Here is a 16,480-nt window from a genome sequence, read left to right as displayed (position 1 = left end):
AATTAATATATATATATATATTAAATAGCATTAACAATTAACACTCTTAAACGAGTATAAAATAAAAAATAAAAAAAAAGTTCTTAAATCATTATTTTTTTAAATTTAAGGATATTAATATTATTTTAAAAATTTGTGTTTTTGAAACGTGGTATAAGTTTCATCCATATACAAGCAAGAAGGGTATTTTAAATTTTTTAAAACAGTTTAAAGGCGTCTTTTAATTTTAATTTTTTTTTTTTAGTTTAAAGGTATTTTTTAATTTTTTTTTTATAAAAAAAATTGAGAGTATTAATAAAATAGGGAAGCAATATTGACTAAAAGATATATTTAATATTTGTTAATTGTAATTAATAATGTAAATGAAAAAAAAAAGTAAGAAAAGAAAAAGGGCATAATTGTAATTAATAAAATCATCAAATGCCGTCCAATTAATAATATTTTCAAAAAATATATAAGAATTGAAAATAAAAATTCAATTTATATTTTAAAACTTTTAACATTAATAAGGTTATTCTTCATATAACCCTAATGAAGTATTAAGAAAATGTAATACCCATATCCCGATTTAGAATACAATTTGAATCTTAAATTCAATATCTGATGACCTCGACATTTTTCTGCATTTTTTGTTTCTTGCTCGGGAACGAGGATTATCTGATTGTCTTAAACTACTAACAACAAAAACCCTTCCTACATACCAATTCATTTACGCAGCCATCACAAAAAAACAAGGCGAAAAATTTCACTTTCTATCCATGATTTCGGAAACCGATCCCGGTTTTGAAAACAAAACAAAAAAACGTTTTTGTTTTTGTTTAAAATTTAACAAAGAATTCAAATATAAACACCGTAGTAAGAAACAAACATAAAATTCATAAATAGAAACGAAAAATGAAACCGTTATCAAACGAGGCCTTACTTGAACGAACGAAGGCCACCGCTTCTACATTGAAGGTGGAAGTGGTGATATTATTATTATGAACCCACAAATCCTAGGATTATTCTCAAGCTGCTAAGCTTTTTGATGCAATTTCAAACACATTTTCAGACAGTCCATTGGCAGACAATATCTTCTCCAGTTGTGCCTGTAGATAGCACACCATCATCAACAATCACATACTTTAACACAACCAAATGCCAGCTGATACTCAATCATGAAAACCAACGTTACCTTAGCAAGATTTTGTCGGTGTTCGTCGTAACGCTTCCATCTCGAGAACGCAGACACCATTCGAGAGGCAACCTAAGAATCAACACATCAATCAGAGACGAATATACATATTACGACTCAACTCGATTCTACGGTTGAACAGGAACAGTCACCTGGGGATTGATTTTGTCTAGTTGCATTACGACTTCTCCCAAGAATTCATAGCCCGAACCGTCCTTCGCGTGGAAGTTGACGGTCGATCCACAGAAACCTCCAATCAAAGAATAGACCTTGTTTGGATTTCGCAAGTCGAACGCCTTGTGATTTAGGAGGTTCTTGACATTCTCAATATTACCAGGAATGTCTGACATGGCTTGAAGAGCAAGCCATTTATTCACAACCTAACACTCAAATATAGACCTTTTAGAATGAACCAACCAAGCAATCCAACAGTCTAAAACTCAGAACAAAACTTATAAACTACATCGAGTTATGCTACATCATTGAATGGGAAGAAAAGAATAAGTAGCGACTAACCAAATAGTCATGCTGCCACTTGGCATAGAAGTCAGCGAGAATCATGTCACGAGTTTCACCTGGCTTCTGGGCTATAGCCACCAAAGCTGCAAATTGGTCGGTCATATTCGAGGCGTTCTTATACTCATTAAGCACAAGATTGGCAATCTCTGCATCCTCAAGTAATGCAAGATATGCTGAAAATCATAAGAAAATGAAGATATTAGTTTGACTTAGAAAGTTCATGGAGCCAGTAGTTCGAGCATAAAATTAGTTTCCACGAGCAGACCGAGAGCAGTATTCTTTAAAGCACGCCTGGCCAGTTCGGGATGGTTAAACACATATGCTGCTGAACTCCTATTGTTTTCTACCTGTAAGATTAAAGATAGTTTATTTACAGATCAAAGAGTTTATTCTTCAAGAGTATTCAGACTTCTTCATTAAATTGCAGGTTCAGAAAAGTTCGTACTGCGGCGAGAAACTCGGCTTTCAGTGCATTGGCCAGTTGCTTCCTAATGAAAGTTCGAACGGCATGAACAGCATCAGGATCTGCAACCTCCATCATGTCCATTATTTCCCCTTCACCAGGGAGAGTTATCGCTTTCGCAATGAATTCCTGGATTAGAAATGGTCATTAAGTGTCATCATCGGCCCAACGAAAGAACGGAAAATAAGAAACTTCAAAAAGCCGATGTACAAAACTAAGTGCCCGACGTACCTTATCCAAGCTCGAGTCAGTAAGTATGGCTCTCAGACCCTCCACAAACTTCGAGTTAAGAACCAATGTCTTATTGTGTTGGTGATCAGACACCAGTTGGAGCATCAGTTTCCTTGCCAACACTTGTCCAGCCTCCCAACTAAATCACAAAACGAGCAGAAAGACGAGGTTTAATAGTCGTTCTACTGGATAAACCTTTAAAAGTTTTGAAATAAACACAAACCGGTTGAACTCATCCGAATCGTAGGCAAGAAGGAAAAATAGATCATCGTCACTTATATCGGTTTCCATACGGACCGGAGCACTGTAGCCCCTAAGCAAAGATGGAACTGGCCGCTCCGGTATATTGGTGAAGACAAACTCTTCTTCTTTCTGCATCAAGCATAGCGATCAATAGATATCGAAAAACGTGGTGTCCTAATTCCTAAATATCTAGTTCTTAGCAAATGAAATCATCAACTCAAAAACAAGCAAGTGGTAGTCCAAGTACGAGATCCCACATCAATTGGGGAGGAGAACAAAACATTCTTTATAAACGTGTGGAAACCTCTCCCTAGCAGACGCGTTTTAAAAACCTTGAGGAGAAGCCCGAAAACGAAAGCCCAAAGAGAACCTAGCAGTGAGCACATGTTCGACTACCATCATTGGCCAAATGGAGTCTACCATAGCTATATATAAATCTAGCTCATACGTAGTTCGTAAATGAAACAATCACCGATTAATGTAATTTTCTCTGCTAACCTTAGTCAGCCTGAGGACTGTGGAGTAGACAGGCTGGTCATTGTCGGATATAGACTGCAACACCCCATCATGATATATGGAGGAGAGACTCAAATTATTGCCAGATGAGTCTAGCAAACCAAGAGCAACAGGTATAAACATTGGCTCTTTAACTGCCTGCCCAGGAGTTGGTGGAACCTCTTGCCTGTCGAATTTGAACCGCTAAGCATAACTCGTAAACAAGATCAGAGAAGGTCCACAACATTGAACGAGTTATATACCTGAACTTCAGAGTAAACGTTCGACCGTCGGAATTGTAAGACGATGTAACTTTAACTTGAGGAGTCCCAGCTTGAGAGTACCTGTATTTTAGTTCTATTTATAAGCACTATAAATATTTCGTATCGAGTAAAATTCAAAATGAAGTCGGATAGCAATGAACACCATAGCAAAAAGTTAGCAAAATCGGCATCATTCGCATCTCGCATTGCAGCATAGAAATCTTCACAGGTAACAGCTTGACCGTCGTGTCTCTTAAAGTAAAGATCCATGCCCTGAGATATAAACAGCTTTGATTAACAAACTTCTTAAAGCTGAGAGATATCATAAACAAGTTTGAAGTATTTTCAACCCTTACTTTTCTAAATCCTTGACTTCCCAATAAGGTTTTGTACATCCTCACAACTTCAGCACCCTAAGATCACAAGACGTTAATTGTTCAATATCGATATTTTTCGACCGAGAGAAAAAGAGGAAACATTCTGCACAAAAGTCAAACCTTCTCGTACACCTGTAAAGAGAAATAAAAAAATTAGATACTCATCATAGAAAAAGAAGAAAACGAGCATTACAGGCTACAGCGTGTAAAGACTAGACGATAAAGCGTACCGTCACTGCATGTTCAAGTTGGTACAGGGCCCGTGTCAGATCATAACTTGATAGAAGACGAAAATTAAGAAGCCGAGGTTCAAAAAGAAGTCTACATCAGTAAACATTGAAGAAAAGAAACAAAAAAATAGCGAGAATTTCGAGCAAACCCGTAAAGAACAACACTTTCCTGTGTAAAAGTTGTCCATCTGTAGATTGATGGGATTAAACCATTAGGAGATCTGTCATAATGAAATAGACATATACAGAAAAGAAGTCAATATATATATAACTATTAACCTTGATATAGGAGTGCGGTCGAACCGGATGAGCCATGGGACCAGAATCCTGCAGAATAGATATGAAGATACAAAATCAGCTATAAACGCTAATTTCTGCACCATTTCAAGTAGCAACTGGTATCTAGTAAATGGGTCGCAATAGAAAAAGTAAGTATGATACATTTCGTGCACGTGCACGGTTATGAAAATCTCAAAAAGTTGATACGTGATACAAACCTGTGGGAACTGATAGTTTCGAAGTCTTGAAACATCAGCAATTCTTTTCACAGCACGACTTCCCATGTCAGATGAAAATTCCTATAGTCGAGGCAACGTGAAGAGTTTCCAAGGACCAATCGGGTATTTTATTCAAAGTTGTAAATATATCAAGGAGTAAATATCATACCTGATCACGAAAAACAGTAAGGCCTTCCTTCAAGCTCAACTGGAACCAATCACGACATGTCACCCTGCACGTATATATATATTAATTCTGTCAGCAGTAGTATTATAAAGCGGAGCACAAACCTGGAATACATGCTCTAGTGGGATGGGATTATGAACAGGAAATAAGAAATGCATCAAGGAAAACACACAACATATGACATATAAACTTCAAGATTATATTGGTTCGAGAAACAACCTGTTGCCGGTCCAGTTGTGGAAATACTGCAAAACAAAATAAAAAAAACACGTGATCATGTGGTCGTTAAAACTCTGCTCTAGTATTCAAGAAAACGCGATTCCCAGTTCTTGATTGACAAAGCTTTTATAACAAACCTCGTGGCCGATCACTCCTAATATGGCAGCATAATCTCCATCAGAAGCAGTCTCGGGAGACGCCAAGACAAGTTTTGAATTGAATATCTGTTAACAAAGAAAAGGAAATGGCATGAATTCGAAATTTAAATCAGACACGTGGTCGCAAAAGAAACAAAGTTCAGATACGATACATTCAGACTCTTGTTTTCCATGGCTCCCCTGGTTCATTAAAAAAGAGATCAGAATTAACAAAATGAACAGAAACAAAAGCAAAAAAGAAAAAAAATTAATAAATATAGACAACACACATGTTGAAATCGGGAACGGCCACAACGTTGAAGAGATCAAGATCATATTCTAGTCCAAAAACCTGTTTTCAACAGACGAAAACAAATCGACATTGCATTAAATACAGTATATTGCTTGCATGCAAATCAATGAAAAACGTATTGATATACGAAAATACGAACATCTTCATCCCATTTCATAGCGGCCTTTAAAGAATACATCGCATGCTCGGTCTTGGGGAGGTCTTCAGCTGGGGTCCATATCTTCAAGGAGATTTTCCTACCGGAACGAGTAACAAAACTATCGTCTCTGCTTGCCAACTTGCCAGCTACTAAAGCAAACAAGTAAGAGGGTTTCTTAAAGGGATCCTCCCAAAGGGCATAATGTTTTCCACCCTGCAGAAAGAGTGCTTGTGATGAACATTTAACAAAAGCATAATAAAATATGCTATCCGGTTGTGTAAAATGAAGTTCACCTCTAAATCACCCTGTTCTATAAGGTTCCCATTAGACAGCAGGACTGGGTACAATGACTTATCGGCTTCTATGCGACATGTGTACTTTGCCATTATATCAGGACGGTCCTGCTCAACATTCACGGTGCATTAGTTCATTGTCGGATGACCTAAATTACAGATCTAGAGAAATCATTAAAACAAAACGAACTCCCCGAACCTGGTAAAATGTGATCTTCCGGAAACCTTCAGCTTCACATTGTGTGCAGAAATTTCCAGATGATTTATAGAGTCCCTTCATCCAAAGGAAATTCATGGTCAGTTCTAGAGTTTCAATGCAAAAAATAAAAAAAATAACAAATAACAACAAATGTATGTTTACCTCTAAAGATGTGTTGTTCTGAGGACATATCTCATTGACGATTTCCAAAGTAAAAGAACCGGTTGGTGGTGATAGGATTGTCAAATGACGGGAGTCCAGAACGTAATCTTCCTCCTAATTTCAAAGCATAAAAGATGAAATAAAGACAATAAGTCCATAAAATTTTATATGGGGGACTGCCATTACATCAAATATGATATGCAGGCAACTAGATTCATCCGAGCAATTTGCATAGGCAGTTAAAAATACACTCGAGAACGTATGCACTTGAAAACGTATATCTAAACCATACAATAATCTACCTTGAGGTCCTCATTGTTGACCTTAATAGATATCAACTTCACATCATCCCCATTCAAAACCAAAGGAAATTTGGATCCTGAACCAAAAAGTCGAAACAATTGAATTGATTGTGAAAAGCTAACAATAGAGGAACCACGTTTAAAGATGAAATACCGAAAATTTCATAGCTAACAACAATGCTTAACAGTATATTACGACAACAGTTAGTTGGAACTCCAAGTACCTTCAACTCTAGGGAACACCGTTATTTTTGAATTGACGATTGTTTTCTCCTCGCCCAACAAAAACTTCAAATCGACCTATAGAATTTATATTTTTGTTGTAAGAAACGGCCACAGTGAAAGATTCAAATCCAAAATTAACTTAATGTTTGCATACCGTATCGAAATAGTAATCGGGCATCTTGTAATCTTTCAAAAATATCTCTTTAGGTGTACCCATTTTGTTTTCTTCACCTTTTTCTTGCAATGCTTCTGTTGCAACTGAACAAATCAGCTTCCTACTAGATTGTTTAGCCCCCTGAAAAAAGTCGGACGGCGAACATAATTAGCTAACAGTTTGAAAAATCTACTAATATGTTCTGAAAAGCTAGAGACTTAAATGGTTAGCATGTTCAAAAGGAGAAGTTTTAATGGTAAAATCCAATAAGTGGTGATATATCAAGTTATAAGAGCGCTTACGAACGGTAAATGGTATGGAAATCGATAATTCTGTCGAGATTTCACCTGAAAAGGAAAAAACACAATAAATGAAATCTTTAGAAATGTCCCACACTTCTTACAAACCCTGAAATTCGAAAGGCGTATAACGAACAACGATACGGTGATCTGTCTATCAACGAGAAGGAAAAACCAAAAAAATGATGAAAGTTGCAAAAACCTGTGAAGTAAACAAAGCCCTCTGTCTACTACCACGTTTAACTGAAATTCCAAATGAATTAACACAACGATGCGCAGCTCGAACCTGCAAAAAAGGATCTCACCGCGTCGGTAATTTTATTTACAGACAAAAATGAAGAACAAGTGCATGCTCAACTTTCCCAATTTGAAGTTTCATGTACACAAGATTTCATGAACTAATTTGCATAAAGAAGATGGAAAGTAGCCAAAGGCTCAAATTCTCAATCGTTTGTAACATAAAACATAGCATGAGATCAGACCAAGCCATTTTACAGCCTCAAATGATAAGGAAACTAATCAGAGATGGTACTAAACCCATCATTCTCTAAGATAAGTGTATACGAGAACAAACATAAAGAAAAGAAATGAAGCAAAAACTGGGAAATGGATAATCACAGGAGCAGATGAGATCAAACCCAAGAGGTTATTCCTTGCCAATCCAACGCCCTTGCATGGTAGAACCAACCGGGCCATTCAGCTAAAACAATCCTGAACGAGCTACTAATATCAATTACTTTCGACAAATCCAGAAACGAAACGAGACCTAGACGAAATTAAGCGACACCCAGATAATCAAAAACCAAGCCCAATCCAAAAGAGGATCCCAAAAACCCTTAGAACAAAAAAAAAAAAAAAAAAAAAAAAAAACCCTCGATAAGAAAGCAGAGCAGAACGATCCATTTCAGTTCGCTCTTATATAAAGGATATAGGGATAACCCAATATCTGGACAGGAAAAAAAAAAAAAAAAAAAAAAAACATAAATTCAAAAATTAAACCCTAATTGCAAGTTACCTCTATTGATCAAAATGCAGAGAAACAGAGATGTTTTTCCGCCTCTACTATTTCCCAGCGATGAACAAGCGGCGAGATTGGGCACCGGAATCCGAGATATTTATAAGAAAATGTGAGAATAAAAAAAGCTAAAAGATTAATTTTGTGAGTGTTTTTTAGCTAATATAATTATAGAACGCTGGAAGAAGCATATTGGGTGTTGAAATCGTAATGGGCGGTATCATATTTTTCTGTGTGTAAATTTGTTCGAAAGGGGAATAAAATTTAAAACCCTAAATTTATTATTTTTTTTTTAATTTAGGAATTTATTAGTTGTTCTTGGCCGATTTTCTAATTTATTAAATTATAAATTTAGTCGTGATATTTTGCAAATTATGTGTGGTTTATAAACTTTTAATTTTAATTTTGTGTTTGGTAAATCTCTGATTTATAAAATTTTACAATATTAAAATTTAAGGTCCTATTAGATATACAATTTAAATATATATAAAATAAAATGTTAATTTAAATGGGCATAAAATTTTAAATACGAGAACTAAATTTATAATTCGATAATTTTAAGAATATATTAATCGATTAATAGCGCTTCAAATTTAGAATTTAATTTACAGCAATGAAATTAAAAGGATTTTTGGGCCATGGTCCACGTAGGCATTGTCCTATGTTGAACTATTGCACACAATTCAAAATCCAAAGATATTTATTTGGTGCATATTTCAATGATAATACTTTATTATAAATTTTAAGTTAAAATAAATTATAAACTTTGGGTATTAATTCTATATTATCCATTGAATGAAAAATAAATAAATAATAAGTAAAACTCATTATTATCACATTTTAAACTAATTTAATGTTAAAATTAAAATTTTTCATAAACATGGAGAGCCTATATTTAGAGACTACAAAAAAAAAAAATCTTTAAATATTTATTTTAAAATCACTAATTTATTTATTATTTATGTTGTGGATAATGTTGGACCCAATGGGACAAATTGGACCATTGGGTTGGGCTTTAAGCCCAGGCCCAATTCAATTCCTTCACGTTAGTCTTCTTCTTTAATTCACGGCGCCAATAACGGCTAAAAATAGAAATAATTTATAATTTTATACCCAAATTTGCAATTTTTTTTTAATAAAATATATATATTATCAACTATTTTCAATCAAAATATCAATGATTTTTTATTTTTTTGAAATATTTTTTAAAGTTTAAAGGTATTTTAAAAATAGATTATTAATGATTTTCAATTAAAAAAAAAAAAAGCCCGTATTTCTTTAATGAACGCTTAAGAATATTATTAAATTAAAAAAAAATGAAAATACTAAGAAAATAAAAATGTTTAAAAAAATGACCTAAAAGTGCATTTAATAGGTAATTAGTTGTAATATTAATATAATAAATTAAAATAAAGGGGAGGGAGGGGGTGAAAAATAAATACGACAAATTGGGGGGAAGAACATTAATTATATTAAAATTATTGGGTTAATGTAGCATGTGACTCATGTTCCATTGGTAAATTTAATTATAAAGCTAAGATTAGGGATTAAAAGATTATAGGGTTAATTAATGCTGTGCCAGAATTTAATTATTTAATTAATTTAAGTGGGATTTATTTATCTAATTTTTTCATTAGGAGCAATAATTCAAACTTAATTTAATCATTAAAATGACCAAAACATTTTGATATTTGAAGTAAAAATAAACACATAAATTAAAAAATTAAACTGAGTTTGATTTTATTTTCTTTTTTTGCTTTAAAATCTAACAAAATCCAAAAATAATCGATTCTTTATTTATTTTAAGAATCAATTAAATTAAAATTTATTTTTATTTATCAAAATATGCTCGAATTATTATATAATATATTTTAGAGGTTGTTTGGAAATAAATTTAAAATATCTAATTATTTACTCCATTTTTTAAATATTATAATTTTTATAAGATTTAAATATAATTATAAATATGTTTTCGAACTCACTTAATTTCTTAACATTCTCGTCGACATAATGTACAATATAATTTGTAAAATAATTTTTTTTATATCAAATTTACATCAATTTACATGAATTTTTTTATAAATTTTGTGTTAATTTTTATTTATTTGACTAAAAAAATTAAATTATAGGAATATTATTCAAATGTATTTTATAAAATTTAGTTTTTAATTAAAAAAAAATATTTATTTGAGGTTGATTTGATGGGACTAGAAAGGTGTGGTGGAGAAAGGTGAGTTTAATGAGGTAGGAGTAAGTGGGACCCATTAAATGGTACAAATGAGAATAAATCAATAAAATAAAATAAAATAAAAATAAAAATAAAAATTTAATAATTGTGTCTTTTGAGCATCCTACCAAAATACATTGAAAAGATAGCTTGATTTCTTTTGTTTAACTTGTCTCAAAATCATCGACACTACATATGTTCACGTTATCTAGTTCGGGTTCCAGTGCAATCTTACTGATACTCGTTCTGACATAAAATTAAAAATTTAGGGTTTCTGTGAGATTCTACTTTAGTTGGAGAAAAAAACGAAACATTCATTATAAGTGTGTGGAAGCCTCTTCCTAACATACGTGTTTTACAAACCTTGTAGGGAAGCCTGAAAGAAAAAACTCAAATAAAATAATATCTGCTAACAATGGGTTTGGACTGTAAGAGCTTTAGTAGACATAAAATCGAGAGTTTTCCTTGGTGGCCCTAAAGACCGGAGTTCTTAAAGTTGAGTTATCGAGAAGAAATGTACATCTTGTTAGTATAGATAGTAATTACAAATCTTCTTATCGTTAGGATTATTCTCGTTTGAACGTGGTATATATAGAATTGATTGGGTGGGTTGATAGGGGAGCATTGATTGGGTAGGTTGATATGGGAGCATGTGCCCACAAGAGGAAACCAAATTAGGGTTTTGGAGTGATGTTGAGTTATGAGAACCAAACTTTCAATTTCTTTGTTGGATTCCAAGTCAACCAAACACTATGTCTTTCTTCGACAGTGATGGTGTTCGTTACGATATTTTTTTTATGATATCACACTGTAACAGCTCATCTTTCGAGGCTCGTGATTCCTAATATGGTATTAGAATCAGACATTAGATGGCGTGCTTGCAAGGACATTGGGCCCCTAAGGGAGATGGATTGTCAGGTCCTACATTGACTGGAGAGGTGAACAAAGTATTATTTATAAGGGCGTGGAAACCTGTTCTTTCTAACAGTCACATTTTAAAAATCTTAGAGAAAAAAATACGAAGGAAAAGTCCAAAAAGAACAATATATACTAACAGTGGGCTTGTGTAGTTACATTATAAGGCAAATGTAAATAAAAAAATTGATTGAGATATACATATTTGTGTAGTTATATTATAGCCGACCCAAGTATTGAATTACCTATTAGATACGAAATTGAAGGTCTAAGATCTTAATAACAATGTTTTAAAGCTCACGAATATACCGGAAACACAATCTAAAGTCTAATACTTTATTCACTGAACTAAGCTCAAATTTAACGTATGCAAACATACAAATAAGTTAGTATTAAAGTTATAATAGTTTGACCCACATTAGTCCACCGAGAATCTATGAATTCAAATGCTAACATCCTCTCCTCTCTTTCTCTCTAAAGATAGCTTTTGACTTTGATGACAGACAACTAATGTCGGCCTAATAGCTTGCAATTACATGGAAGCACGATGGAGCATGACTAAAAATATGGCATTTAAAGCTACAACCAAGAGGAAGGTAACCCACAAGGTAATAATGGAAATGTATTTATAAAGCACCTCAAAATTATTGCACAAAAGGTAACAATAACTTTAATGGGGTTGTTTTCATAATCCCATTTTGAATCCAATTCCAATCAAACTAATCCCCACAAAATAATTAGGGTTTAATCATGGAGGCCGCGAAGGAGCTGAGAGTTTGCGCTATTGTCTTCTCTGTTTAGGGGATAAAGGTTAAAACCCAGAAAGAGGAAGCCATTTCCAAGGAGGGTTTTGAAGATTGGAATGAACCCATAAGGCAAAATCACTGGGTTTTCCTTTTCTTTTATCAAACTTTCACTTCAGTTATAAATGTTCCTTTCTTTGAAGGGTTTGTGCCCTTTCTGGGATTGTGGAGCCTACAAAGCATCCCTTCGTCAGATCCTTGGCCTGGGACCCTTCTTTTTGTTCTTCCCTCTTCTCTTCAAACCCAAAAATTCTCCATCTCTCTCAGAAACACTGAGATTTTCTTCTCAAGAGAGAAAATAAGGGCTTAGTGGGGCTGTTTTGTTGGCATTTTGGAGGGAGTGTTTGTCTAATATCAGCACAGGACTCAGGGGCCACTTGGATATTTTCTTCTTCCTCTGTAAAAGGTTAGCCAATATTTGCTTTCTTTTCATCTTCTTTGCTAATTTTGCTTTGTTTTCTGAGTTTTACTATCCTTTTCTGCAAATGGGTCTTTCTCAAATCTATGTGAAACGAGTAAGAACTCATTCATTCAGCTTACTATCTAGTATTTACTGTTCCAATGCTTGTGTTCTTGGGTTTTGATATCAGTTCTTATGCTGATTTTGTGGTAATTGATATCTGTTTGGATTGCTGGAATTTGAACTTTGCGCTGAGTTTTCATTGTGTGGCTTTCCATTTCATTGCTAGGAACTGAATCCATGAATCTAGAGGCATAAGATCAAATACCCATGTGAGAGCTTTTGAGATTTGAAGTTAACTCAGATCTGAGTTTCTATAATCATTGTTCTTTAAGTTCTCTGCTGGAAGAATTCTGTAATGTTACTCTTTAGATCTTGAATGCCATTGGATTTGCCTGTCGTTTTGTTTGATGCCATTGAAGATGGCTCTGCCAATGATTGTTTTACTTTCATCCGATGATTTGAATTCAAAGCGGTGTCACATTCAGAATGCAAACTTTGGATTCTCTGTATTAGCTTAAAGAATGAGCTTTTGTGGATATGGACGTCGGAGAAGAAAGCTCCCGGTTCGGCTCCTTGCCTACTACAACTTCTAGAAACTTGTCGTCGTCGTCTTCGACGTTCTATTCAGCACTTCAGTCGCCGTTTTTTTCTCCAAGGTCATCGACATGTCGAAGGTCAGAAGTATCAAAGGCAGAATTGGAGTCTGAAAGTATGGACTTCAGAGTCAATCCAATAAGCTCTGGTTTGGTCGTTCCAGATTCTGAATCTTTGTCGAAAGCCAAATTTGCAGTTTCAGATATGATACGGAATCCCGATACTTTCATTCCGTTTGATTGTCCGAAGTTCGATCTAGCCTCATCCTCAACTGGAATATCTGGAAGTACTCCTTATGTGTGGCCTAGGGAGAAGTATAAAAAGCATAGCAGAAGTAACTTAGCTTCTTACTCAACAGCTCCGATTTCGATTTCCTCAACTAGACTACGGAGTTACGATGTTTTCATAGGTTTGCACGATTCCAAGCCTTCGTTGCTGCGGTTTGCTAACTGGGTTCGTGCAGAGATGGAGGTTCATGGGATGAGTTGCTTCGTGTCTGATAGAGCAAAATGTAGAAACTCTCGCAAGCATAGAGTTATCGAAAGGGCAATGGATGCGTCGTCGTTTGGAATTGTGATTCTAACAAAGAAGTCGTTCCAGAATCCTTACACGGTCGAGGAGCTTCGGTTTTTCTCGAGCAAGAAGAACTTGGTCCCAATATTTTTTGATTTGAGCCCAGGAGATTGCCTTGCTAGAGACATAGTGGAGAAGAGGGGAGATCTGTGGGAGAAACATGGCGGTGATTTGTGGGTTATCTATGGAGGATTGGAGAAGGAATGGAAAGAAGCCATTGAAGGGCTTTGTTATGTTGATGAATGGAAATTAGAAGCTCAGAATGGTAACTGGAGGGATTGCATACTGAAAGCCGTTATGTTACTTGCAACGAGGTTGGGAAGACGAAGCGTCGTCGAGCACTTGACGAAGTGGAGGGAGAAGGTAGAGAAAGACGAGTTTCCGTTCCCCCGTAACGAGAATTTCATAGGCAGGAAGAAGGAATTATCAGAGCTAGAATACATACTTTTTGGCAATATAGCTGGTGATTCGGGAAGAGACTACTTCGAACTGAAAGCCCGGCCGAGACGAAAGAATTTGACCGTTGAAACGTGCAGCAAGAAGGGTAAAGAACCTATTTTGTGGAAGGAGTCCGAAAAGGAGATCGAAATGCAGAGTATTGAGTTTCCTCTACGGTATCGACGAGTGAAGACGAGAAGTGGTGAAAGGTACGCCAAGAGAAAAAGAACAGCCAAAATTTTGTATGGGAAAGGCATTGCTTGCGTTTCGGGTGACTCCGGGATTGGTAAGACCGAGCTTCTCTTAGAATTTGCGTATCGACATCACCAAAAGTACAAGATGGTTTTATGGATCGGAGGCGAAAGCAGGTATATCAGGCAGAATTATCTGAACTTAGGTTCGTTCCTCGAAGTCGATGTAGGATTTGGAAATTTCTCAAGTAAAAGCAAGATAAAAAACTTTGAGGAGCAGGAAGAGGCAGCCATTTCGAGAATTCGTACCGAGCTGATGAGAAACGTTCCTTTTTTGCTGATAATCGATAACTTAGAGTGCGAAAAGGATTGGTGGGATCACAAACTTGTGATGGATCTTCTTCCTCGTTTCGGTGGAGAGACGCATATCATAATATCGACTCGACTTCCTCGTGTGATGAATTTAGAGCCTTTGAAACTATCATACTTATCAGAGGCTGAAGCAATGTGTTTAATGCAAGGTAACCTTCGAGACTACTCGATTGCAGAGATCGACGTTTTGAGAATCATTGAAGAGAAAGTTGGAAGGTTAACGTTCGGACTTTCGATAATCGGTGCGATATTATCCGAGCTCCCCATAACGCCTACTAGATTGTTGGATACAACTAATAGAATGCCCGTCAAAGATCAATCATGGAGTGGAAGGGAAGCTCATGTATTTCGGCGCAATACCTTCCTTATGCAGCTTTTCGAAGTATGTTTTTCGATTTTTGACCGTGCCGATGGGCCACGGAGCTTGGCAACTAGAATGGCTCTAGCCAGTGGTTGGTTCGGTCCAGCTGCTATCCCGCTTTCGCAGTTAACCGTTGCAGCACACAAGATACTGGAAAAGAGACAGCAGACGAGGTTGTGGAGAAAGTTGTTAGCTTGTGGTTTCACTTCATCTTACACGAAAAAGTCGGAAGCCGAAGCGACTTCGGTGCTTTTAAGGTTCAATATGGCAAGAAGCAGCACGAAACAGGGATGTCTGCAGTTCAATGATCTTGTCAAGCTATACGCGCGCAAGAGAGGGTTGAATGGAGCTGCACGAGCGATGGTTCATGCTGTCATGAACCGCCGGTCGATCATTCATCACTGGGAACATATGTGGGCAGCATGTTTCTTGCTTTTCGGGTTTGGTCGGGACCCTGTGGTCGTCGAGCTCAAAGTGTCGGAGCTGTTATACCTCATAAAAGAAGCAGTCTTGCCGCTTGCCATTAGAACCTTTCTCACATTCTCCCAGTGCACCACCGCATTGGAACTTCTCCGGTTATGCACAAACGCATTAGAAGCTGCAGATCAAGCGTTCGTTACCCCGGTCGAGAAATGTCTCGATAAGTCACTTTGCTGGAGGCCAATCCAAACAAATGCCCAGCTGAATCCATATCTTTGGCAGGAGTTAGCTCTATGCAGAGCGACTCTATTAGAAACCCGAGCAAGGCTAATGCTGAGAGGGGGACAGTTCGACATCGGGGACGATCTAATTCGAAAGGCAATCTTCATCAGAACGTCCATATCTGGTGACGATCATCCCGACACCATATCTGCTCGTGAAACTCTCAGTAAACTCAATAGGCTCATTGCTCATTTCCATACACATTCTTCTCCATAGGCTAGGCTCAACAATTCTCATGTAAGGTATAATTTTTACTCCCTAGATTGATTGATTATATACCAAGAATGTCAAATAAACCACTGTATACTTTCCCAGGAAATTCTTTAATACAATTCTAACCCTTATAGCTGTTTTTTCGATGTTTTGACGGGAACCAACACCCTTAAATCTTGCCTCGTTTACGTTTCGGTCTCGTGCATTCTGTTTTGGTACAATTCTGGTACGGGTGAACTTGTTCGGGTTTCGGTACAATTTTTGAACCAACTGTTGAAAGTTCAAGAGTATTTTTAAAACAAAATACTGACTATTTCCATTCAAAGACGTTTTTTAAAAACTTAATGGTATTTTTGAGACAATGCACAAAGTTTATGAATATTTTTATTAATTTAGCGGATTGAGATAGTATTTCACCGACAATATATACTCGGTATACATATATCTTTTATATAAAAAAGTTGTGTACAAAACGTATGCCTCATATTATAA

General features: G+C 35.8%; 2 protein-coding genes across 2 annotated transcripts; one reads left to right on the top strand and one right to left on the bottom strand.

Annotated features, from left to right (window-relative positions):
• Positions 1-856: 856 nt before the first annotated feature.
• On the bottom strand, positions 857-7,967 carry LOC111808548 (puromycin-sensitive aminopeptidase). The gene is made up of 29 exons (XM_087116954.1): positions 7,740-7,967; positions 7,324-7,407; positions 7,125-7,169; positions 6,823-6,963; positions 6,668-6,743; positions 6,444-6,520; positions 6,142-6,255; positions 5,980-6,054; positions 5,781-5,888; positions 5,488-5,700; positions 5,326-5,387; positions 5,209-5,236; positions 5,036-5,122; positions 4,899-4,924; positions 4,662-4,725; positions 4,493-4,573; positions 4,242-4,322; positions 3,745-3,801; positions 3,552-3,661; positions 3,389-3,469; positions 3,129-3,312; positions 2,611-2,759; positions 2,388-2,526; positions 2,139-2,285; positions 1,959-2,040; positions 1,691-1,866; positions 1,327-1,554; positions 1,175-1,246; positions 857-1,088 (listed from the first exon to the last, which is right to left on the bottom strand). Exons 1-29 carry the CDS (start codon positions 7,815-7,817, stop codon positions 1,008-1,010), a joined length of 2,946 nt encoding a protein of 981 aa, XP_086973080.1. The 5' UTR covers positions 7,818-7,967; the 3' UTR covers positions 857-1,007.
• Positions 7,968-11,964: 3,997 nt separating this feature from the next.
• On the top strand, positions 11,965-16,127 carry LOC111808253 (uncharacterized). Its single transcript, XM_023694123.2, has 2 exons — positions 11,965-12,487; positions 12,771-16,127. The coding sequence occupies exon 2, from the start codon at positions 13,082-13,084 to the stop codon at positions 15,989-15,991; it is 2,910 nt and encodes a 969-aa protein (XP_023549891.2). The 5' UTR covers positions 11,965-12,487; positions 12,771-13,081; the 3' UTR covers positions 15,992-16,127.
• Positions 16,128-16,480: the final 353 nt, after the last annotated feature.

This window comes from Cucurbita pepo, chromosome 13 (assembly GCF_057944985.1).
Source record: "Cucurbita pepo subsp. pepo isolate OVF chromosome 13, ASM5794498v1, whole genome shotgun sequence".
Classification (NCBI taxonomy): Eukaryota; Viridiplantae; Streptophyta; class Magnoliopsida; order Cucurbitales; family Cucurbitaceae; genus Cucurbita; species Cucurbita pepo.
The sequence above is the reverse complement of the archived record's forward strand: the minus strand, read 5'-3'. Positions and strand labels throughout refer to the sequence as shown.

Excerpts from the sequence above, each read along its gene's own strand:
- LOC111808548 (XM_087116954.1), bottom strand. The coding sequence starts at position 7,817 with ATGGCCCGGTTGGTTCTACCATGCAAGGGCGTTGGATTGGCAAGGAAT. Across the intron at positions 5,388-5,487 it reads CTATGAAATGGGATGAAGAT|GTTTTTGGACTAGAATATGA; the intron begins GTTCGTATTTTC and ends TGTTGAAAACAG. Across the intron at positions 2,760-3,128 it reads CAGTCCTCAGGCTGACTAAG|AAAGAAGAAGAGTTTGTCTT; the intron begins GTTAGCAGAGAA and ends TGCTTGATGCAG.
- LOC111808253 (XM_023694123.2), top strand. The coding sequence starts at position 13,082 with ATGGACGTCGGAGAAGAAAGCTCCCGGTTCGGCTCCTTGCCTACTACA.